We start from the raw sequence: 25,447 nt of genomic DNA on the forward strand, positions 1-25,447 counted from the left end.
AGAACCTGGATTATTTTGGAAAGTTGGGTGGGCTTTGCCACTTTTCCTGTCCTTAGCAACCTGGTTTGGACTCAGGGTTGGGTTAGTAGGAACAGAAAATGGGATAGCTCTTCCAAAGGGCATGTTGAGGCACCTGCAGGAGAGAACAAAGGAAACCAAGAAAAGGCAGTTGATAAGCTTGACTGGAGAACTATACGTATAGCAGGAATAGGCGACTCTTTCTTTTTCCTCTAAAGCTTCTGCCACTGCTCCCACCCCACCCCTGACCTAAGCACAATGCTCATAGCTCTAACCACACCTACCTTCTGTGGCAAAGTTCAGGGAATGCTAAGATGCCACCTCCATCCACTCTGCTTGCTCATAGTGTTCACTCGCCTCCAGTCTGCAATACTCGCCTCCTAAATATTTATTTCCCTCCCTAATTCTCCATATTAATTGGTGGCCAATGTGGGGGTTAGGAAACTCCCAGCATGCTGCTCTTCCACATGGCTGGAAACAGCTGGGGCACCAAAGTAACGTCTAGGCTAGGTCACAAACACTTCACACACAAAATGAAATCCCACCGTATAATATATAGTAGTGCATTTACTATTGAACATTAGCATCACTGCCAGTGGGGCCATTGCCAAAGATAAGGGAAGGAAAGTGATGGGCCAGGCTTCAAACCAAAACTGGTGTGAGTGGAAAACAATTTTAGGAGTCCATCGTTTAGGTGCATAAACCAAGGCAGGTGGGAAGAGGAATCAGTTGCTTGAAAGGCAGTCTTTAAAAGCTCTTATGCTATCCTTCCCCCAAGTAGCTCAGAGGACAGAGATAATAGAATCATAGGATTGTTTAGTTGAAAGGGACCCTGAGGATCATGTAGTCCAGCCCCCTGCAATGCAGGAACATGCAGCTGTCCTGTACGGGGATCAAACCTGCAACCTTGGCGTTATCAGCACCACGCTCTCACCAACTGAGCTATCCAGTTGCTATGCATCCAGATGGAGTGCATGTTGCATTTTATCCCCGCAGCAACTCTGTAAGGTAGGTTAGGCTGAGAAAGAGAGAGAGAGAGATGGCTGCAAGGTCATAGAAGTAAGCTTCACAGCTGAACAGGGATTTGACCTCAAGCCTCCTAAGTCCAGCACATCACCCATTATACTACACTGGCTCTTTTGGAAAGGAATTATCTAGTTTACTGCAAAAATATTAAGACTTGATGCAGAAAAGCGTTGTAAGCTTGGTGTGGGGCTGTGCATGCATTATTAAAACAAAAAACTTTTGTCGTTTCTCTTTTCTCTCTCTCATTTTTTACTTCATTAGTTCTAGATATAATTTTATTGTATTGTGAAAACTTTTAATAAAAATTTCTAGGGGGGAAAGGGAGCTTTTCCTGGGATATCTTTTGCAGCATATTTAAAAAGGCAAGACATACTTGTACACCTTACTGACATGACAGCAGCCATGGGTAATAAGCCTGACTGGTGGTGCCTGCAAAAACCCTTCTTTTGTTACAGGTGGCACAGTTGTGGTGTATCCACCACAGACCTCTGGGGTGCGAACTCTACACCTGGATGGTCCAGCTCAAAGCGCATTGATGCACTTGGAACATCTTACAGAGGCAAGCAGTTTGCCCATGCTGCCATCATGTCTGTTTCGGTGCTCGGAGATTATTTGGGCCAGAAAACCACTGACAGTGAATAGGTGGGTGGGTCGCTCCTATATGAATATAACAGAAGGGATCAACTTATCTCCACAGCCCTTACTTAACATGTGGATATTCAACAAGCAAGCAAACAGTTTTAAATATACAGATATTTCTTTAAAAGGCGTAGCCATCTATAAAGAAACAAACCAAGTAATTAACTAAAAGTCTTACTGCCTTTAGGTTTAGGTCCCTAGGAAATCTGCAGTGGATAAAGACATAAGTGTAATGAGGTCTTCTAATTATTTTAAAATGGTCCTTTTGAAAATAAAGACATTGAAAGCCATGGAACACATAAAAGAGGAAGTATTAAATTTCACACGGCTGTTGCATTCTGTCCTTAAATGGCAAATACTGGGAATACATCGGGTGCAGTTGAAAAGGTAAATTACACTTCATATTCTTCAGCTGGAGAAAAAAAAGATATAAATTCTGTATAACTTTGTTGTCACTGGATCATGTTACATCCCATTACTTCAGAAAGAATAAGGATCTAATTGTTGTGAATACATAGGGTTTGGAAAGAAGTTGGGGGGGGGCAGTTGCCTAGCAAGAGTTGGTTTGTTGCTAGGATGGCAATTTAAGCCAGGGAGGTTTGTCAGAGATGTTCATCATATTTCATTGTACTTGCAAGAGGAGAAACAAAAGAAACATAGTCTAAATCAAAGAGTTCCACAATAACTGTGGTCTGTGAAAGAACAATGCTGAAATAAAGACCTTCACATACATACACAACTGTATAAAAATACTGTCCACTTTGGAGATTGAAATATTAATTGCTGGGGTTTGTTGTCGGTTTGTATAAAAAAAGAAAGAAAAAGAAAAGCAATACTGATTTTATACAGTATTTTAGCTTATAAACAAACAAAAATACAAACGTTTGACATTTTAAGGAGCAGTTTCACACCCACTTCAGGTGAGCTTGTGCTTGTTGACCTTAGAGATGATAAATGCACACAGGTGGAATAAAAACAAGTGCCCCAAACATCTTCTGCACAACCCACCAGAAACGTCTGTGGAAGCACCATTGAAATGAACCCCCATTTACTTCAATGGCATCTGGTACAAGAATGGTTCTCAGTGGACTGAGGTGCTCTCCTTCATGATAAGACTTCCTCTAAAGAAATGTTCTCCAAGCCACTCTATTGATAGGTTTGCCTCTCCTTTTCTCAGACAACAACTGTGGAGGAATTCCAGAAGCACCACTTTCGTTTTGAATGATGTTTATTCAGTGCAATGTCTTCCTTTTCTCTTTCCTTTTTAATACGCTGGAAATGATCTTCTTCCTTAAGGTACCACACAGGAGGCCAGCGGTGCCTCTCGAAATATTCCTGATTATCTGTATTAAACAAAAAACAAAGAAGTCCCCAAATAAGTAATGAATTCTGTAACTAGGACAACATTTTAATTCTGCTAATAGTTAGAAATTAGTTTCTATGGCATCAAGACAGTTAAGAAAAGTAGTTACTTAGAGCTATGTTGGATACAACCCAGTAGTATATCCAGGACTGTTACTTCTACATACCAGAACCTGAAATCTTGTGCAAAAATCCAGGAGAATCTCAGGCTTCATTTTTCAAATAAATATGTCATGTTTCTAGTTCTGGTAATATGGTAATATGTGTAATTCCAAATCTGTGATGGAGAACTAAGCTCTCCTCTCTCTAGTTTTGCATTTTCAGATAATAGGGAAACTGAAAAAATAGGTATTTGCAAACTGTATTTACAAAACAACATAAAATGCTAGAATACAATAGCTTAAAAATATAAATTCGAACTCTGCAATGATAAGAGATGCTGCAGAAATAAAAGAAGTATACATACAACAGCAATACATAATAGCTCTGTTCTGATGTCAGACAAATTGTGAGACAAGTCTGATTTTTAAAAAAAGAAAACGGTGAATTTTAGCAGTGCAGCAAAAAATAACCCATGATACAAGTGACGTGGGAAGAATCTAATGTCAACCTGTGGTCTATAACCCCAGATATTAGCAATAAATATAAGGGATTATTGAGCCTATGCATGCATATACTGCTTTGATGTTATATCCAGTAAGTGGAAGTGAGATGGTTCCAGAGGCAGCCACCCATCAGGGAATGATGGCCAGGTATAATTCTGCTGCCACACTGAATAAGCTTCTAGGCAGGTTGCCTGATGTTTAAACAGTACTATCAATATTTATAATGCAAAGTATTAATGATCAAATAAAAAAGAGGAAGTTCAAAACAAATCCAGTGCATATCAATATTCCCCCCCCCCTCAAGCTAATGGAGCAAAACCAACTCCTTTCAAATCCATAGGCTAGGCTAAGCAGAAAGCAATATTATTCTCATGTAACTACTACTACATGGGGAGGAGAGCAATGCTATCAATGAAATTCACATGCATCTCAATCTCTAGTAAATGGGTAGGCAAACTAAGGCCCGGGGGCCATATCCGGCCCAATCACCTTCTAAATCTGGCCCGCGGACGGTCTGGGAATCAGCGTGTTTTTACATGAGTAAAATGTGTCCTTTTATTTAAAATGCACCTCTGGGTTATTTGTGGGGCCAGCCTTGTGTTTTTACATGAGTAGAATGTGTCCTTTTATTTAAAATGCATCTCTGGGTTATTTGTGGGGCATAGGAATTCATTCATTCCCCCCCCAAAAAAACCCACAAGGTCTGAGAGACAGTGGACCGGCCCCCTGCTGAAAAAGTTTGCTGACCCCTGACAAGTAGGGTTGTCTTCTGAAGCCATATCCATAATGTCTTTTGTGAAAGCCACAAAGACCATCAAGTAACAAAAGTTTGGGATTTCAGGCCACAGTTTAACTAATTGTAAACACATCCCCAAATTAATATATGCTTGTCTGCCCTTTCTTAAACCTCTGTTCCATCTCTGACAAACTTCACCTCCGATTCACTTCCTGCCGTCATTCACTTTTGCAACCTTCTGACTTGAATTCAAACTTTGGTCAATTCAACCAGCCTAGATTATCTTAAAACCAAAGGATCACACACGGCAGCAGCATGCCTAATACAGGTAAACAGAACTCTGGGCATGGCTCCTGATGCAGGGAGAGAGATGGTAGATGCAGCTCCTCCTGCCTGTTGCCTCCTGGCCTTTATGCTTGGTCCCTCTCTCACCTAATGTGGTGAGAAGGATTTCATGTTAAAGGTGTGGGGGAAGAGGATGAAAATGAATGGGCATGAGATGCTGAGGTTGCTCCTGCTGCTTCCCACTGCACTGGAAGATTTCAAGGTGTCCTGTGTCTGGATAGTTAGATGGCAACACCATGGAGACTCCCTTCCCTTTCCATTGTTCTCTGCCATCCCAAACCTTGCCAAAAGCTCAATGAAAACCTGGGTCTTGGGAGCCAAATGAAACAATGCAAAAATGCATGTATGAGCATGTAAATTTACTTGATTTGTAGCCCCCCCTCCTCCCCAGCTTTAGAATAGAGAGAAGGCAGATGTACAAAGATTGGAAGAAAAGGCGGAGAAAGCTTGCTAAACGGCCTTACCAGGAGATTTAGTTTTGATTTCCTTTCGGAATTTGGAACAAACACTGTTGTAGTTGGTGCAGATATAGTGCAAGCACCAAGCCGCCAGCTGGTTAGCATTGTGGAACTGGAAAAGAAGAGAACCGAATTTATATTCTGTAGGGTTAACAGTCAGTATGTGGAACAATTCTGAAGTTAAAGACAAGGGAGAATTACTCAGGGATTGAGACATCACAGCGGCACCTGACAAAAACTGACAAAGCCACAGATACAGTACTATGGAACCAGCAGGGCTGAAAACCAAAAGTGCAACAGCACCCTCCCAAAAGTTGGGACCCAGAGCAGAGCTGACTACTTTGAGTCAGGGTTGCAGATGGATTCACAATCAGAAATTAATTGAAAAAGCTGCTGGGGAAGGGCTGAAGTTGAGTGACAGAACATCTGCCTTGCATGCAAAATGTCTCAGGCATCTTCAGGTAAGACTGGGAGAGACCCTGGTCTGAAATCCTGATCAGTGCCAGACAGAGTAGGCCTTACTGAGCTAGATGTACCAATGACCTGACTGTAGAATGTAAGGTTCCACACTTAGGTAGGAACAATCAGATGCACAACTATAGAATGTGGGACATCTGGCTTGACAGCAGCACCTGTGAAAAGGATCCTGGGGTCTTAGTTAGACCATAATCTTTACATGAATAAACGGTGTGATGCAGCGCCTTCCAACTCCACAATTCTATGATACCATGACTCAGTGTTAAGGCAGATTCTTATGATTCCAGCTTGTCAATGTAAATAAAGTATTGAGGCAGCAGATCGCCAGGAACCCTGTGGTATTTATTCAGTGTTTGCTGGTCTCCCAAGACCAGAATTAAGACCAACTTTTGGGAGAGAGGGAAATGCATGAGTGTGCATTTGTAGGGGTGAATCAGTGGGCAGGGAAAGAGTTAAGTACCACTCTCATTCTCTCCTATGGATGCCCCACCCCTGCATTATCTCAGCAAACACAGGTTTGGGAACATGTGTTTCCTAAGATGATGTACTGACTTTTCTAAAGAAATAGCAGGTTGGTGGGAAGGTATCAATTCCCAGTAACCATGGTTATCTTCACAGAGGCTTTCTAAAAATTGAAATACTCTTTTGATCCTTGGGAAACAGCAACCTTCCAAGCATTATACATTCATCATCAGGAAGTTACTCCCCTCCCCCCATGTGACCACAGATATTATACTAACCTGGGCTATTTCCAAATCGTACAGCACATCTCCATCTATGCTAACACCACTCACTGATGTTTTGGTAAGCTCCTGCACAGCATGCTGCTCTGTTGGGGTTGAAGAGAAACACAAACCAGTTTACTGTGCAGCATAAATCTAGCTCCCTCCAGCCCCTGTTTCAACTGCCTTTCATCCATTGCAAGACTGCCCAAGGAAAAACAATACTACTATTTGGGCTGACATAGATTTCTTTTTTTAAAGTCATGGAATAATCTTGCTTCCAGCCACTTCTCTTTGAAACAATTGGAGGGCGGGGGGGAGGGGGAGGAAATAAGCAATTATTGGAATTAACTATCATCATATCACTAACAAAATAATTAACCATCAGATTAGAGCAGTAAAAGTAACTTGGACTGCTCTTTTATGCAATACTTGCTTGAACTGGATTAATTTAAAATTGCCCAAGCTCCATTATTAGACCCTCAAAACAGGAATTTGCAATGGAAACTTTAGTGTTCATGCTCTTTCAATTAAGAGTAATCAAGTTGCCTAATGGGCATTATGAATTGCAGACACTTATTTGTGTTTAGTAGCTTAAGCATACACAAGAATGTGGGCTAAATTAACTCAGCACAGAAAAAGAGTGGAGGAAGCAATTATGTTTTTCTAACTGAAAATATGTACTGCAGTTTGATTTTAGGAAGAAACACTGTGTGTCTGTTTTTGCCCAAAGATCGTGGGGAAAAACAACAGCTGACAATTTCAACATCATTGGCAGGAAGCTGAAGGCGACACCTGTAAAGAGAGAGAAACCTTACCTGCAAGCGCAACCAAGTGTGGGAGGCAAAATCTGTTTGCCAGTGCAATTAATTCAAGCATATCCAACTCCTGACTGGATGATAGCTGCTTGGTGTACAGATAATCCAGAACTGCTTGCATGGAAGTCTTGTTTATATTGCGAAGAACAACCTGAGGGGTGGGGGGAAGGTATTTTTAATATACTCAGAGCTGGGAGATGATCTACTCAAGGATAAAACACTTGGGCCACATGGCTGTTGCTATTTTCCCCCAAATGCAACTCTGCAATGCTTTTATAAAACCAGAGAAAGAGGTTGAAAATAAGAACGTCTTGTTGCAGAATAATTTTATTATTTATACCCTGCTCATCTGACTGGGCTGCCCCAGCAACTCTGGGCAGCTTCCAACTTATATAAAAACATAAAAAAACATTAAACATAACAAAACCCCTGTGCAGGGCTGCCTTCAGATGTCTTCTAGAGGTTGTATGGTTACTTATCTCCTTAGCTCAAGGGGGTCACATAACTCCATACCCTCCAACATTTCTCCAATGAAAATAGGGATGTCCTAAGGAAAAATGTGACTTCCTGGGGTCAAATCAGAAACCAAGACGGCTTCTATATCTGGGACTGTCCCTGGAAAACAGGGACACTTGGAGATCTGTAAGAGGCCCTTATAGTAAAACAAATGAACCCCCTCGTAGTTAGCCAAATAAAAGCACTGCTCAGCTTCTGTGTTGTTAAACTAAAAAAGAACAGCGGACATTTTATTTTCAGCAGGTCATCACCATCTGTTTTGCACAGCAACGTATCAAGTGGGAATGCCCTTGCAGATGGGGTAGTTCAAATTAGATAGTGAACTATTTGTGCACCACAGATGCACTGTTTCCATTCTGGGCGGCTGTTTTGCTAATGTCTTGTAAAGGACCAAGTTGGCATAGATTGACCCCTTAGGATGAAGGCTCTCCACAGAGAGCTGCAGGTTAAGCCATGGACAACAAAATCTTCCCCAACAAAATCAAGGAACTTAAAAGTCCTTAACTTCAGCTTGATCATGCACATGTGTTTGTGCATGCACACATGCACGCACAAGCAAGGATGAATGTACATCCATCATGAGCCGAACTCCTGAAGGGGGAAAAAACCCTACATATATCAGGTGAAGAAAAATAATAGGCACAATATATACAATGTCAAGGGCACTTCACATTGTCATTTTTGGACTTTGCCTCTGCATTAGCTCATTCTTGTTCTTAATATAAACACCGAGCAGCTAAAAATAATTCAGAGGTGCTCTCTGGGCTGCTGATTATTTTTCAGCACCTTACAGTATTACCTTTCCTAGGACAATTGCTTTCAGTAACTCCGTGTTTGCTGCTACAAACACTCCCTTAGCGCTTCCAACAACTTTCTTTCCCAAATAAAAAGTGATTATGGCTATGGGATGAGAGCCCTTTGGCAGTAATGCAGAAAGAGGCCAACCTGCTCCCCCAACGGTATAAATATAGCAGTGTTTTCCAAACTTCCGATACTTGAGACACATCAATTTTTCTGAATTAAACTTGGAGACATACTCCAGGTCTGGAAGAAAGAATGGCCAGAACACCAGCCGTGCATAAGTGCATCTGGAGATCTCTTTTAAAAAGCAGAGTGTTGTCATGCCCCTCTGCACTAGGACAAACTGAGTCATCCTACCATAGCACAACACTGAAGCACACTGGAATTACCTGCCCCTACATAAAGAAAGGAAGCCTCAGAGCACTCTCTAATTCATTCATTAAATTCCTCACAGAACTCCAACAGGTCTCGTTAAATTACAGAAAGGTAGTGCAGCACATGCTCTGAAATATATGTTTGGGGCTTTAAAAAGGGTGTGTTGTTGTTGTTTAAAGATAATATGTGGGTCTGTCCCAACTGATCGAGCCTATCCAGCTGCTCCTCGTGGCTGAACTTGACAAATAGGCAACATGGTACCCTTGAATATCTGTCATCCTCCTTGACCGCACAAAGGCACCATTCACGAGATACCTGGGTATCCCTCACAGCTCACAGAGACCTCCTACTCACTAAGAGAAGCGCTTGCATTGGTTCATCAGCACTGTTGCTGTTTTCTTTGACATACCTTCCCATTCTTCCTTTCTCCCTCATATCCTGCCATTATTGATTTTTTAAAAATGTTTGTTCCATTTGGAATTGTATTTTGGAATGACTTAGTGACATTCTTAAGGGACTGTTCTCCATCTCCTACCCCTTCCTACCAACTAAGCCACTTGGGATTCAAATGCACACATTTTCGTGAAAATGTGAGGAAAGCAAGTTGCCCTTGCCCACGGTGATGGGAAAGCTCTCCCGGCTGGATAATTGTAGAGTCAGAAGGGACCTTGGGGGTCATCCAGTACAACTGCCTGCAATGCAGGAATCTCAACTAGATCATCCATGACAGATGGCCATCTAACCTCTGCTTAAAAACACCCAAGGAAGGAGAGTCCATCCCCTTATGAGGGACTGCATTCCACTGTTGAACAGCTCTGAGCATTAGAAAGTTCTTCCTGATGTCAGAATCTCCTTCCTTGTAACTCGAATCATTTGGTTTGGATCCTAGCCTCTGGAGCAGGAGAAAACAAGCTTGTTCCATCCTCCACGTGACAGCCCTTTAGATATTTGAAGATGGCTATCATATCTCCTCTCAGTCTCCTCTTTACCAGGCTAAACCTACCCCATTCCCTCAACTGTTCCTCATAGCAGACAGAGGTACTTTTCATTATTACAGTTTTCCTCAAAAAAAAAGAGAGGGCATGATCAAATGTGAGAGGGAGTGGTCCTACTAATGTGTGGTTAAAGGACTGAGCTACAAAGACCAAGACCAACAGCTCCCTTAAACAGATGTTGCACTGCTGAGGGACAATTACTATATACTTTCTGACAGAAAAATAGGCTTTAAACATCATCATCAAGATGTGGTCAATCCCAGCCTCCACCTTTTCTATAGCATGTTAAATGGCCCTGAATGTCAAAGAGCACAAATTTCTGAAGAATCAGAATAAACCCTATGTTCATCACAGGATTAATTTCAAATTGTATCCTCAGGAAGTAGATAAAACTTTCATTGCAACCCAAAAGGCCTAGCAAAACCTGATTAACTCTGGTTATTTTGTCTTACCTTCGCAGCTAAATGTAATTAAAAATGTAATTCCTAAGGCCACATTTAAAAAAAAATATTCAAATACTTTCCCTGTACTTCAGCCTTTTTTGTGCATGCAAACAGTTTTCAGGGAAGAGTCATCTAGTCTCTTCCTCACCCACCCTGTAAACTCTGTGAGACTCAGAAAGAAAGAGTGAGGAATAGGAAGCAACCTTCTTCAAATTTCAGTGTGAGAGTTGTGCCAACTACTTCTCGTTAGCGTCCTCCCATTTCATCAGTATGTATTGCTGCTCTCTATTCCAGTGTTGTACAAGAAGAGAGGCATATCCAGAATTACATGGCCAAAACAAATACTGCCAAAGAAGGAAGTCTTGACTCGCAAGTAGGGAATCTGTCAGTTTCAGTTTCTTCCAGTTTCCAAACTTAAGTTCAGTTCTTCATATCAGATTGTGATTTTAAAAAATTAAAAAGCTCTGCCCAATAATTCATCAGCATTTTAGTGCAAATCTCTCCTAATATACACAATTTTTAATATCCAATTTTGTACAATGTACACATTTTTGGAAGGCAATGCTGCCTTATATAATGCATTTTTGTATGTTATTTTTTCATAAATGTATGCATTTGTATGCACACTTTACCTCAGTAAGTACATTTTTTGTAAACATTAGTTGGCTGCACAACTGCGCTGTAACATTCAGAGAAGTGCAAATTTCAAAAGATGGCTGTTTCCTGGTTTGTGTATTGTTTCCAAAGTGTGAATTTGGTAGATTTGCCTTTAAATGTGTTTCCAAAGTGTGAATTTGGTAGATTTGCCTTTAAATGTGAACTCAATTAAATTTCTTCCACATCTATACTTGCAAGCTTTGACTGTTTTTTGTTTTGTTTTTTCAATTGAAAAGAAAAGGGAGGAGTTAAGTACATGCTTCCTTTATAGGTGAGCGGCTATAAAGAAGCAACACCCTCCCAAGAAATAATATAATACAGCTCCACTGTATTATGATACCCAGCTCTACCTCTCTTTTAAATCAGAACCAGTGAGGGCGGTGAAGGTCCTGTGTGAGTGTCTGGAGGCGGTTGGAGGATGGATGGCGGCTAACAGATTGAGGTTGAATCCTGACAAGGCAGAAGTACTGTTTTGGGGGGACAGGAGGCGGGCAGGTGTGGAGGATTCCCTGGTCCTGAATGGGGTAACTGTGCCCCTGAAGGACCAGGTGCGCAGCCTGGGAGTCATTTTGGACTCACAGCTGTCCATGGAGGCACAGGTCAAATCTGTGTCCAGGGCAGCTGTTTACCAGCTCCATCTGGTACGTAGGCTGAGACCCTATCTGCCTGCGGACTGTCTCGCCAGAGTGGTGCATGCTCTGGTTATCTCCCGCTTGGACTACTGCAATGCGCTCTACGTGGGGCTACCTTTGAAGGTGACTCGGAAACTACAACTAATCCAGAATGCGGCAGCTAGACTGGTGACTGGGGGCGGCCGCCGAGACCATATAACACCGGTCTTGAAAGCTCCCAGTACGTTTCCGAGCACAATTCAAAGTGTTGGTGCTGACCTTTAAAGCCCTAAACGGCCTCGGTCCAGTATACCTGAAGGAGCGTCTCCACCCCCATCATTCTGCCCAGACGCTGAGGTCCAGCGCCGAGGGCCTTCTGGCGGTTCCCTCACTGCGAGAAGCAAAGCTACAGGGAACCAGGCAGAGGGCCTTCTCGGTAGTGGCGCCCGCCCTGTGGAACGCCCTTCCAGCAGATGTCAAAGCGATAAACAACTACCTGACATTCAGAAGACATCTTAAGGCAGCCCTGTTCAGGGAAGTTTTTAACGTGTGATATTTTACTGTATTTTTGGTTTCTATGGAAGCCGCCCAGAGTGGCTGGGGAGGCCCAGCCAGATGGGCGGGGTATAAATAATAAATTATTATTATTATTATTATAAATAATCAAGGTATAGGCTACAGTCTTCAGCATTATTCTGACTGCAAGGGGATGGGTTGCCATTTTGCCTCATGTCCTTGACAGGCACATGCAAATCTAGTGTCAGCATGAAGCAACCTTGGGTTCCTGTCACGGCACCAACAGGGTACACCTCACGGAAACTTGCCTCTTCAAAGCTTTCACCCTGGAAGATTTCTCTTTAGTGGCCACCATTGTGTTTTCCCCACAGTGAACTGGTACTACATCAGAGTGGGGATTGAATAGGTGGGATGATGGGTGCCAGGGAAAACAACAACATGGCTCTCAGAAGCTTTGCCATCTCCTACAGCTAAAAACGAAACAAGAAAAGCCCACAACTGTGCCATAGTGTGAAATAAGTTCTCCATGAATCTCAAGCGGGCCAACCCACATGGATGGAAGGAGGTCCAAATAGGGTACTTTGCCAAGAGCACCCTCAAACCTGGGTGAAATCTACACACATAGAAAAACCATTCTGAAAATTCTTTTTTTAAAAATACATTGAATTTTCCATAAGGCTCACCATCGCCATCTACTGTCACATTGTATATTGCACTTAAAGCACAGTTCAACGTTTTATTTGACGCTGTATAGCCGAGGCCCCAGATCCAGTCCTAGGAACATTAAAAGTTAGGGTGGAGCTCCCCTTCCCACTTTGGACATCCTCAGTTAAGTGCAACTATATTCAGCACGCCTTAGGGAAACCCCGAGCCACCTTAAACTAAACGCTGGAGGCATTGCTGCCAAATGGAAGCTGGTGGATTTCTTGACAGGGAGTGGAGCTAACAGCTAGGCACTGAACAGGAGGCAAACTAATACTAGCCAATCTCCAAAGCCACACAATATACCTATGAAAGCAACCCACAGGTGTTCCAGAGGCATTTTGAGCAGGAGCTGTTCTTGGGGGTTGGCTAGTGAAAGTAACTACTGCAAAAAGTGCAGCAACTGTCACTTTGTTTTCCTCCAGGAAAATTTAGCTAATATGATGTTAAATAAATGCAGAATCCATTCAAGCTCAGTTGCAAAATAATAATAGTAACGTTTGGAATCCACTGTTCTAAAAAGACAAGCGCAGTTTCTAGCTGCCACTAGGGGAGGGCAAAGACCCACCATCTCTCACAGAGGCTTAGATTTAGGTGGATTAAATTTGAAAACTGGAGATATTTTCGTCGGTGTCTGTTGCAAGGACTAAGTGTGAATGCATGAGTTATTGCTGCAAATAACCTGTTCTCCCTGCAGAATTTCAAAACAATAAATAAATTAGAAGCAGCTCATTATATTTATGTCAAATTGCCTCAGTCTCTACGTGCAATACACATCTTGGAACCAACTACTTTCCGGTACATTTCCATGGCTGCGCTTGTACTTTTGAACTTAAAGATCTCAGTTGCGGTGCTTTATGTGCTTCAGAAATCCAAGTCTTTGCAATTAATATTTTAAGGTTACCAAGAAGAACACGAGCTATTAGGGTTTATAATTAGGAAGCAGATTGTAGAAAATGAATATATGTTCTTGTTGCAGGAGAGCTGCTTACTAAAAAATCAAGGTATGTATTTTTAATGAGCCACCTGCTGAGCGTGCCTCTGGGGAGGGAATTATGCTTACTGCTGTTTTAAAAGTAATGAGAAAAAATTTAAAGTAGAACACAGACTTCCAGAATATTAAATACAAAAAAGGGAAAAAAAAGAAGAGAAAGAGAAAGAAAGCTAAGCCACAGCATTGCTAAGGGGTATCATTTTCCCTTGATGTGGATGCTTCCCTCAATACTCAAGCAGAAAGCAAAGCTGCTATCGTTAAAATGTGATAAATAATTAGGAAGCTGTCCCAAGCATCTGAGTTTTAACAAAAACTAATCAGGCTGGGATGAGCTGATCTGCCCTTCTTATTTAAAAGCATAAATACGATAGTCTCTTTCCATGTTGCCACTAGCACTTTAGCATTCCAGATGATACTTCATAGCAGTGCAGATAATGAGTATTCTTCACTTTAAGAATGGAGGTGTCTCAAGGATCTTCTTTAAAAAATAATAATTTAAGACTGTAGTAGGTTTTTATTTAGAATTCTGGTTAAGGTCTGGCCAGCGCCATACCGAAGGCAACTTTATCACAAAACTGCTCTGCGGCATTTGCTCTGTAGCACAGAATCATAGAATCTGTAGACCTGGAAGGGACCACAAGGGTCATCTAGTCCAACCAACTGCAATGCAGGAATTTTTTTTTTGCCAAGGGTGGGTCTTGAACCTGGGACCCTGAGGTTAAGACTCTTATGCTCCACTGACCGAGTTATCCCAGCATGCAGTTGCGGTGGCCGTTTCTGCCCATGCTGTAGAGGGAAGCAAGGGGCAGATGGGGCTTGTCACTCTGGGAAGGCAGCCCATCTAGGAGAAGAAAAACTGACCCTAAACCTCTGCTGCCTTGTGGGATATCTTTGGGAGAAGAGAGGGTTAAGGAGTAAACCCTACGTATTGCTTTGCTTTGCTTCGGACCATATCAGCGATGCCAAGGGTGTGTGTGTCTCTTATCATATGGGCAGCCCAGGACCTGACCTTGAGGAGGTCACTTCAATGCTGCTAAAGCAGCTGCTTGGCTTCACCTCCCGAGGCACACTCCATTGTCTCTTGAGACAGACAGGTGCCAACAACACTGGTTGTCAGTGCTCCTTTGAGCACAGTTTCAAGTTTTGTTTCCTTTCAAGCCCTAAATAGCTTATGGCTAGGTTATTTGAAGGACCATCTGCACTGATCTGAGCCTGCCTGATTCTTAAGATGGGCTTGCTTGTCAGCCTGCCAGTAAGGTCTGCTAGGTTGCTGGGCTGGGTGTAAGAGACAGGGCTTCTCAGTGGTGGCCCCACCATTATGGAGCTTCCTCCCACAGGAAGTAAACTTGGCTCTTTCATTGATTGTTTTTTTTAATGGCCTCTGGTTGTTTACATCTACTTTTAAGTACCGTATTTTTCTGTGTATAACACGCCCCCATATATAAGACACCCCCTATTTTTTGGGAACTCAAAATTAAGAAAATGGGGGGAGATTGCCCCCGTGCATAAGACTACCCCCCCCATTTAACTTTTTTTTTAGTAAAAAAAAACCCACAGAAAAGTACGGTAATTAATTTGAGGCTGCGCTGGGCTTTTATGCGTAATTCTATTACTGCTGCTGTTTTTAAAAAATAATTTCACTGATGGTTTTTTGACTGAATTGTTACACTGTTGAATTTGTATTTCATTATTTTAATTTGTTTTATGATGCAAACCACATTGAAAGGTGGTATAAAGGTAAAGAGACCCCTGACCATTAGGTCCAGTTGCGGACGACTCTGGGGTTGCAGACAAATACCTAAAATAACCCAGAAGGGATGGGATTAACATATGGATGGAAAGAGACCCTCCTCTAAATGAGGCAGTTTGCTTGATATTTAATTATGTTTCCAATAAGATCAGGCCCCTGCGGGTGTGTACTTGGCAGAGGAAAAGCTATTGTTTAGGTGTGATTTTCATGAATGATACAACATGCATTTATTTTGTAGCCTAGATTTAGAACCTGTCCAAGATGTCACAATGATTCCATTTGAAGATATAATGTGCTGCCTAGCAATTGAGACTTTCAGAATGTCTGCTTTGATAACAGAGTCAGGGAAGGAGGGGCAAAACTCCTATTCTCCAGAGAAGGCCTGCTGGAAAATCCTATTGCCAGAAATGCCGATCACACTCTTTGGGTTAAAAATCAGGAAGCCAGACAATACTGCCAGGAGACCAAATTTCATCCAGGGCACTTCTATCTGTGACCCCCCAGAAAAGTGGCTTGAAGAGTTTTCCTGTTCTTCTAGTTCCTCCCACCAAAGTTCATCTAAAACGATCTTCTTATACACAACAACAGTACAGGGACACCAACATTTAATTTACTTTAAAATTCAAATTTAGGAAACGAGAGAGAGAGAAATTATCATAACAACTGAAATTTATTGATAAAGGAGTCACTTAGAACCTAAAACATTTTGAAAATTCTCTCTGGGCTAGTGATGACAAACTCCAGCAAAATGTCCCCTTTGTTTAAACCACTGCAATTTATCAACCCAAAGGGTAAAGCTTATGGCACATTATTGAGGCTACACACCAAAGAGAACAAGTACCTCAGTGTTTGAGCTTTCAATGAACGATCCTCCAAACATTGCAGACATCCATTCACAGCTACAGATCAGTAGTGGCTTGTGAGCATTAATGTTTCCATCTTCCAGCTTAAACGTCACATCTGCCAATGGGATCAGAGAAACAGAACCATAACCTATGGTGGAAAGTGCTTGGAGCCAAATACAACTGGAGGAGGGCGTTACAGAAACTGGAGGAGGGCGTTACACAGCTCACTCTCTCATGGATATTACTGCAAATGCATCCAAAAGGGCACATAATAATTATTTCTAAGTGAGACACAGATGACCATTAAAACCTGGGCCTGCAGAGGAGGAACAGCTTTGCACTCTTCACTTTTTGGAAGTCTGGCCTCTGAAGGCTTCATATACACAAATGGAAGCAGTTTAAACTCGTCCACTCAGACACGAGTCGTTTGCTTGTGTGAACACAGGCAGCACCCAGCATCTGACAATATTCCACTTCATGCAATTCACCCAAGAGGATGCATGTCTCAGAATTAAGCTCAGTGGTTGGTGGTGCACATTCTTTCCAAGATACTGAACATTCCCACTTAGGGCTGACCAAAGATCTCTGTCTGAAACCCTGGAGAGCTCCTGCCAATCAGTGCACACAGTTTCTGATATAAATAGAGTAATGCTTTGACTCCGTGTAAGGTTGCTTCTTAGGTTCTTGATTCCTGGTTATGTTAGTTCTTAGGAATGGGCTATAGAGAAAAATATTAATGAATCAGTCTGCCTGCATAAGGATGAAACAGGATGTACATAAGCAACTTTAATTCCTAGACTCAGGTTCGTATTGATTTGAACTAGGCAGCCAAATCTTTGCTATGGAACTTTAGTTATTTCTACTTTTTCTTGTGCAGACTAATGGTTTTGACTACATTAAATTAAACTGATTTAAGAGCCACACCCTGAGATTGGGGGGGGGGAGCCCTGTTGCTCTAGTGCAGGCATAGGCAAACTCGGCCCTCCTGATGCTTTGGGACTACAACTCCCATCATCCCTGACCACTGGTCCTGTTAGCTAGGGATGTTGGGAGTTGTAGTCCCAAAACAACTGGAGGGCCGAGTTTGCCTCTGCCTGAACTAGTGGGAGTCCTTGCACTACCTTTTGCTAGTGGAATGGGCTAGCTGAATGTGGCGCCAACGACCCTTACTTCACTCCCTCATCTGAGAGGTCATTAATATTATCATTTAACAGGCACAGAACTGCAGCTGACAGACATTTGCACAAGGCCATCTATCATGTGTATGGACATCCAAGATTCACTTCTAATTACTTCCTGTTGTACCACAATGGCCTCTGGTTCAGACACTCTGTAATTCTCCACATAGCATGGACCTGTAGCCCCAACCATATGGAGGAAGGTGATATATCAGCCAGCATACTTCCTGGCAATGATTTCCATCAAGGCAGTAGAAGCATTTTATTTTTTTTTAAGCTGGCATGCTCACACAAACCCCTACCAGGAAACAGCTAATATGTTGCATCCTGCATGGGCCTGTATCATAGAGCTAGGGATAGAATGATTTCCCCCACATATTAGCGCAATTTGATATTTTACTTTACTTTTAAATCCTCATGAAAATTCACCAGGATTTTACCACAAATCTCTCCTAATGTAATTTTATATGCAGTTTTGACCAATATGCAATTTTTTGCAAGCAATTATCCCCAATAGAATGCATTTTTGCACCATAGTTTCACTAATAACTTCATTTCCCCCAGTATATGCGTTTTTGTAAACACTAATTGGAGAACTGCATCACAAAACTTGGAGAAGTTTGAATTTTGAAGGATAGCTTTGTTTTGGTTTGCATATTGTTACAGAAAGTGCAGATTTGGAAGATTTGGCTTTAACTGCATTTTGGATCAAATTTCTCTTCCATCTTTACATAGAGCTGCTGTCCCTGGTAGGCTTTATGATGTTGGAACTGGACCAATGACTCCTACTTGAGTGTTTATATTGCTTTATATATGGAACTATTGATTGGATGACTTTTGTGGATTAATTCAAAGGGATAATGAGGATGTATTCATGTATTCTCACCAGAAAATGTTTCTTTAGAGAGGCATTCTTTTATCCTGTTAGCTTTTCTGACATGGAAAGCCTTTGTAATTTCCTGGTTCATGAAGGCTTCCTTATTCGTAATGTTTTCCACCATCATCCGCAGGTCAAACACTTCCAATATCTCAGCAATCTGAGCTACTCTGGTAAGATCCTTCTCATTTTCATCCAGCTGCCCTGTGTACAAAAACTGCAGAACAGTTTTAAAAGGCCCAGGCTGAATAGAAGCATCTGTCTTGACCACTGTTACAGCACAAGTCCTCTTTGAAACAGGGTTGACTTGCGTTTCTCTATGCATGCTAACAAAGCCTTTGCCCAAAAATGTTGGCGCTTGCTTCAGGCAACTGGCTTCCCCTGCTTCAAGCTCTAACCTTGTTAAAGGGTTACCACCAACTGCTAATGACGTGAGTTTGGCATTCGAAGATTTTAAGGTTGCCATCTCACTACTGTCATCTGTTTCAAGGCTGCATTTTCTGGCCATAAAGCTTCTACTGGCCCTTTCTTTATTGCAAGGAGTTTCAGATAAGTCTGGGGTTTCTTCACATTCCATTAAAAAAAGGTCATAAAACTTTGAAGAGGAGGTAGCTAGGTAGATCTTGTGAGCAAAAATGTGAGTATCTTCCTGGAGGATAAACATGACATCTGCACACAATGGATTGTCCAATAAGTATCCGGCTTCATTGATACTGGTGATGGGACACTCTGGGATTTTGATAACCGGAGGAGGTGCCTTTGGAGGTAGAAATGGAGCTTGAAGCAAAGGCTTCTGAACTTTCTTCAAATGCGATTTCCAGAACTGTAGATGTCTCCTGGAGATCAGGGCAGCTCTAATGGCATTATCAAACACATCCTTGACGCCAAACTGGTCAAATACACTGGTTTCGTAATATGGTATCCCAAGCTCCTTGGCAACCTCTCTGCCTCTTTCTGGTGGCAAGATGTCTCCCCGTTTGATAGGCCTGTGAAGTAAACAAACAAACAAACAAACAAACAAGTAGCTCATGAGAGCTGGATATGGCTTCCATATCTCATTGAAATACACCTATGCATGGGTAATAGTAGTTGTAATAATAATAATAATAATAATAATAATAATAATAATAATAATATATCACTTAATTCCCTGATGGTTTTAAAGCACTTTATGAAATTGCACAACACTGCTAAAGTACATAATTAAAAAAATACAATAAAACAATCCCATAGCAAATAAAAGAGGAGACTTTGGTCAATGGAATGGTTGGTGGAATTCCAGTACAGATGGGGCCTCTTGTATTTCAGCAGGAAGTGCATTCCACAACACTGCTCCTACAAGTGGAAAAGACCATCTTCATGTCACCCTAAGCTGATAATCATCAGGCTGTGTTGTAAAGATTATCGACTTGGTGATCTTAATGCCCTTACTGGGCAATGAAGGGGAAGTCGGCCTGTCAGGTGACTCTGGTCCAGAGTTATTTAGGGCTTTATATGTGAGTAACAAGACACTAAAACTGCCTCAGTGGCTGATACACTGCAGGTCCCCTCACCAACAACGTGATGTGTGCCAGGTAAAGTGCACCAATTACCACCCAGGTCACAATATTCTGCACCAGATGCAGCCTCTGGACCAGTCATAAGGGAAGCCCCACATAGAGGGCATTATAGTAGTCTAAATGTGAGGTGAGCCACAGAGGCTATCTTTGTTCAGAAAAGGATGCTGTGGATGCACCTAGGCCTCCATGGACAAAGATGGTTCCAAGAGCACTCCAAAACTAAGTACCTTCCAAGAAAGAACAGCCCCATCTAGAACAAAGTATTTGAATCTTGGACCTGGGAACCACTGACCCACAATGTTTCTGTCCTAGCAGGATTCCGTTTCAGTCTATTCCGGCATCTTTAACTATCCCTCCAAAGCAGTGCCTGGAATTTCATGGTTATAAGCTCAGCCTGCACTTCTTTTCTTTCCACAATCATTGCCTACCCCCTCCTTAGGTGGATTTTGAGCCCACTGTGTGATACTAAAGGTGCTCTTGAATTACTGATCCACAATAATAGCCTCAGGGCAAGCTGGATTTAACTTTTCTGTTTAAAACATTTAAAAATATTTAAGTTAACAAACATTACAATCTTAATAACATGCAGGTATATGGATCAGTATTTCATTTTTCCATTGATTTGAATTGTGTGTTGTTATTCAGGTAACAATAGCATTATTCGAACAATAACTGGTTATAGAAAATATGCTGTAACAGCACCTACCATCCTCAGCTAAGGGTCAAGATTCCTTTGCATCAAGTATTATAGATGCACACAATGCAAGGTTAACCTTGCCAGTTAGCTCAGTTGGTTAGAGCATGGTGCTGATAATGCCAAGGGTCATGGGTTTGATCCCCGTATGGGTGCATATTCCTGCATTGCAGAGGGTTAGACTAGATGATCCATGGGGTCCCTTCCAACTCTTATGTTTTTATCTTTATGGAATTCATTTCTGTATCACATGACCATTTCTGTTAGCTTCAGTGGCTTTTAAAAGGGTTTAGGCAAGTTCAGGATGGCAAGCTTTACCAATGAGGCATATCCAAAGGGAACCTCCACATTCAGGGACAACGTAGCTCTGGATATAAAGGAAGAGGGCTATTGCCTTTATCAATGAGCATCTTTCTAGCTATTACTTGAAGCAAGGTGCTTGAACTCCATTCTGATCCAACAAGGCTCTTATTATTTTGAACACTGTTCCACGCAACAAGAACATGGGCTTTCTGGGTCAATCTGACACAAAATAAACTTTTTTTAGAAACAGAAAGCAATTGCACTTGAAAATCAGAAGTACGCATCTGGCACCAAATCAAGCAATTGGCTGCAATTGTTGGGCCAGGTTTTTGTGTGCGTGAAACCTGGACCTCAGCAGCAGAGAATATGCTTTAGAGTCATTTGGTTCAATCCAAACAGTTATAGGGTACTAGGTTGCAGGACTGGTTAAGACTTCTCCTTAAGATCTTGGAGATTCACTGTCAGGTGGAACAGAGAGTACAGTGTTAGATGAACCAACAACCTGACACAGTAGAAAGCAACGTGTCATATATGGGGATGGTGAACCAGTGGCCCTCCAGATGTTGCTGGACTACAACTTCCATGACCTCTGACCACTGGCCGTGCTGGCTGGGACTGATGTGAGTTGGAGTCCCAGAACACCTGGAGAGCCAAAGATTCCCCATCTCTGATATATACTGTTAGGACAGGGGCAGAGAATCTGTAGGCCTAAGCTTGCATAGCCCTCATCATCATCCAGCTCTTACTGTCCACACCACTGTTCTGAGAATTGCTTCCTCTTTGTGCCTGCACACATGTAAGAGAAAAGATGTGGTGGCACTGACAGATAAAAGGATTTTAGCAGCAGTGGGCAACCTGATGTTGTTAGACTACAACTCCCATCATCCTTGACTACTGGACCCTGCTGGCTGGGCTGAAGAGAGATGTAGTCCAACAATATCTGGGGGGGGGGGGCAGGCTGCCCACCTGAAGCTATGCAATCCTGCAAGCACTGCCCCCTTTTGGTTGTGGCTCCACTCACCACTAGCTCTGGCTCCTGACTGCCTTTTGCCATTAGCCAATGGGCCTTTATAAGAAAAAGGTGAGCCACTCCTGATTTAGGAGGCAGAAGACTACATACTCCCCAGAAGCTGAGATGCATACTAATATTGTCAATTGGAAACATCGATTTCTCCTACTGAATATTGAAGCCAACTTTACCTTGCTAATGGCCTTCTGGCTCGGTTTACAGCTTCCAGATCAGCATATCGAAGATCCAGTTGGCAACCAACCAGAATAACAGGTGTGCGAGGACAGAAATGCTTGATTTCTTGATACCACATGGTTTTCACATGATTCAGGGAGTTAGGGTTAGCAATGGAAAAACACAGGACAACAACATCGGACCTGGAATAAACAGGCATTGGCTTAAATGAAAATTATATCGCATCCTCTGTGTGTAAAAAGGAAAAGGAAAACAAAAAAAACACCCTATATTCCATGCAAAGCATTTCTCTTAGGTGTCTCAAAACCAGGTTCCTAGAGAACACTTCATACTCATTCAAATTATTTGTTAAAATCCTACTTTCTTCCACAACCCCCAAGACACCAGAGAACCCTCCTCATCCCCTGACAGGTGTCATCTTCAGTGAGTAAGAGCCATTGCCAAAATTCTACAACAGCAACTACAGATGGGAATGGGCTGCCATTTTGCTTCCATCACAACATGCCAAACTCTAATTTGTAGAGAAAGGTTAGGTGGCTGTCCAGCCATTTCTTAATAGGAACATGTAAGGTAACACGACACAGAGATTAGTCAAGAGTGCCTCTCAGACTGGACCATTTCACACAGAATATAGTAAAAATACCAGGTTTGCCACCATGTGTAAATGCAACAGGGAGGTATCTGGCTCTCTGTTGAGGATACCTGTAGGATGCCTGCATTTCCAATTTTTTTTGTCTCATTCATACATATTTAGGTGTGCACTTTAAAAACAACAACACTTGCATATGTGCATTTTTATTTACAAGATGTGCCCTTAGCTTCCTCAAGCTGGGAAAAGAATGAAGTTTCTTTAAGCTGGCAACAGTCAGCCCCAGTGCACTGAATGTTATAGACTATGATTTTTTTTTTTTAGATTTATTTATTTTTAATCTTGTTTTTACCCAGTGCTAAGTTCACCAAGGCCAATCACTTCTTCAACGTGTGGAAATAAACACTGACAGAAAGGTGGAATTATGCAGATGCCCTGTTAACATTTTTGCACACTGAAGCTTTTAAATAAAAATAGCTATTGCAAAAAAGAGCTGTGCTACATAAGACAGAGAAGGAATAGATCTTTAGAAGCAAGTGATATGGTAATTATAGTGTGTGTGTGTGTGTGTAGGTATATCATAATTAGGGTTGTGTTCCAGGCAATATAAGCATGTTTTTTTAAACACACACACACACACACACACATACAAAACATATGATTGAACACTTTTCCTGAAACAGGTACCAAAATAATTAAGGAAATTAAGGGATCAGTTCATAATTCTCAGTCATGGATAGTAACTGCAAAACCGTAATAGGTAAAGTATCAAGTATAACAGTGCTAGAAAGCGGAAATGCTCTTACAAGATTCCTGCAAACATGAGTAACAGCAGCAATGGTGAACCAATAAAAAAAACTAAAAAATGCAAACCATTCCATTCCAATTAATTTCTATTAAACTTTAATTTAGCACCTATTTGTTGTGCCTCCACATTTGGGCAATTAACAGAGCGAGACCTGTATGAATACCAACATTTGCCTTCTAAATCATTAATGATCTACCTGTTCCATACTGCTGCTCTCCTCATTTCACAGAGGACACAGCAGCTCTATCTAGCACTTCTTAACAATACCTAAAAATAATCTGCAATAGAATGCAATGCAGATAGTGCTGTATGTCTATGTTATTAGTAGACAGGTGCATGTGTGCGTTATATAAATGACTGCAAACCCATAGAGCAGAGGGCTTTAATATAAGAGTGAAAGGGTTAATCTCAATACTATCTGCACCTAAGCTAACTTCTGCAGTTGTGGTTAAGCAGCTAGCAAAAAACCGCAATTGCAAGCTGGGAGCTACTTCCTCTTTCTGCCGGCTAGCAGGGAGCTGCAGAAACGCAAGAGACAAGGAGCACACAAACAAGGGAGGGAGGGGGCTTAGCTAGCCATATGCCATATTAGGGAGTAAGCTAAAACTTGCCAGCTGATTGGAGAAGGTTTTGGGGAAGCTTGGGGGAGGGAAGGGTGTTTTCAAGGTATAAGAAAGTTTGCAAATGTGAAATTGGGCGTAGCCAGTCTTTGGAGAGGACTCCACTGGCTGCCTCTGCGCAGATCTCAATAAATCTCTTTTCTCTGACCAAGAAGTCTCTGGAATTGTTTTTCCCCTCTGGCCACGGGGTTGGCGGACCGCTGGACCTCCGGGTACTGCTAATCTAAGGCTTCATTTTGGGGGCTCGTCCGGGATGGGTCCCCACCCCACGAAAGGTGGACCGAGGGGCCAGACTCGACCGGGTGAGCAACCAGGACCAGCGCTCGCAATCTCCAGCGCGCACCCTGCCAGTTCGTAGGGGGAGATCGCCACGCTGTGCCTGAGCCGAGACACCCAGTCGGGAGAGAAAAGAGGACGGCCGAAGGAGGGGTCCGCAGCGGAACAGGTAAGCCCAAGGGAAAGGGCGTGGTAGGAAGCCTGATCAGCTTCCCCTGGCCGTGAGCAGTAGAGTGCCGCCAGGAAAGGGTCTGGCTGTGAGCAGTAGAGTGCCGCCAGTAAGGTTGGGGAAAGGGGAAACAGAGGGAAAATTATTTTGGTGTGTTTTGTGTGTTGCATGTTGGAATTATATTGGGGTGTGTTTTGTATGTTGCATGTCAGATACTCCAGTGGCTGAATTGTCAAGTGTGGGCCGGGGCTTAGCGTCCCCTTGGCCGAGCGATTGCAGGGCTGTGCATTTCTTAGCAACGCGAGTTCGCCAAGTCACAGTCTGTAGTGGTTGGTGTGTGAAAGGATCTTAAGCCTGGTTAGGAGCGGAGTATCTGAAAAAAAATGGGGTCTGGGGCAAGCTAACGTAGTCCTCTGAAATGTTTTTTAACCAACTGGAAAGCAGCTACGAAGCATGATGATTGGGTTCAAATTGAGAAGAGAGAGGATGAGGACATTATGTGAGGTTGATTGGCCCACCCAAGGAACTAATTGGCCCTCGGAGGGCAGATTTAATTTGCAACTAATCAACCCACTATATCAAAATATCTTGAACGTCCACCCAGACCAGATCCCTTATATTTCTACCTGGAAAATCAATGTAGAAAATAATCCACCGTGGCTGAAAGCCTGCCGAGGCGACGCCCCACAAAATACAATTTGTGCAGTCCAACCGGCAGGGAAGTCAGAAAAGCCCCCGGTGATATCAGAGCCGGAAGGA

General features: G+C 42.4%; 1 protein-coding gene across 6 annotated transcripts in view; it reads right to left on the minus strand.

Moving 5' to 3' along the window:
- Positions 1–1,582: 1,582 nt before the first annotated feature.
- The window catches only part of RHOBTB1 (Rho related BTB domain containing 1), a 67,625-nt gene continuing 43,760 nt past the window's right edge, over positions 1,583–25,447 (minus strand). For 5 of the 6 annotated variants that reach the window (XM_053388349.1, XM_053388352.1, XM_053388348.1 and 2 more), the window contains 7 exons: positions 22,223–22,408; positions 18,476–19,452; positions 16,408–16,526; positions 7,207–7,357; positions 6,407–6,495; positions 5,196–5,301; positions 1,583–3,026 (listed from right to left, as the gene is read on the minus strand). In XM_053388349.1, coding sequence (XP_053244324.1) covers positions 2,857–3,026; positions 5,196–5,301; positions 6,407–6,495; positions 7,207–7,357; positions 16,408–16,526; positions 18,476–19,452; positions 22,223–22,408 — 1,798 coding nt within the window. In that variant the 3' untranslated portion in view covers positions 1,583–2,856. The remainder of the gene's footprint in view (positions 3,027–5,195; positions 5,302–6,406; positions 6,496–7,206; positions 7,358–16,407; positions 16,527–18,475; positions 19,453–22,222; positions 22,409–25,447) is intronic. The other variant, XM_053388353.1, reaches the window with a different exon arrangement.

Source organism: Podarcis raffonei, chromosome 5, assembly GCF_027172205.1.
Source record: "Podarcis raffonei isolate rPodRaf1 chromosome 5, rPodRaf1.pri, whole genome shotgun sequence".
Classification (NCBI taxonomy): domain Eukaryota; kingdom Metazoa; phylum Chordata; class Lepidosauria; order Squamata; family Lacertidae; genus Podarcis; species Podarcis raffonei.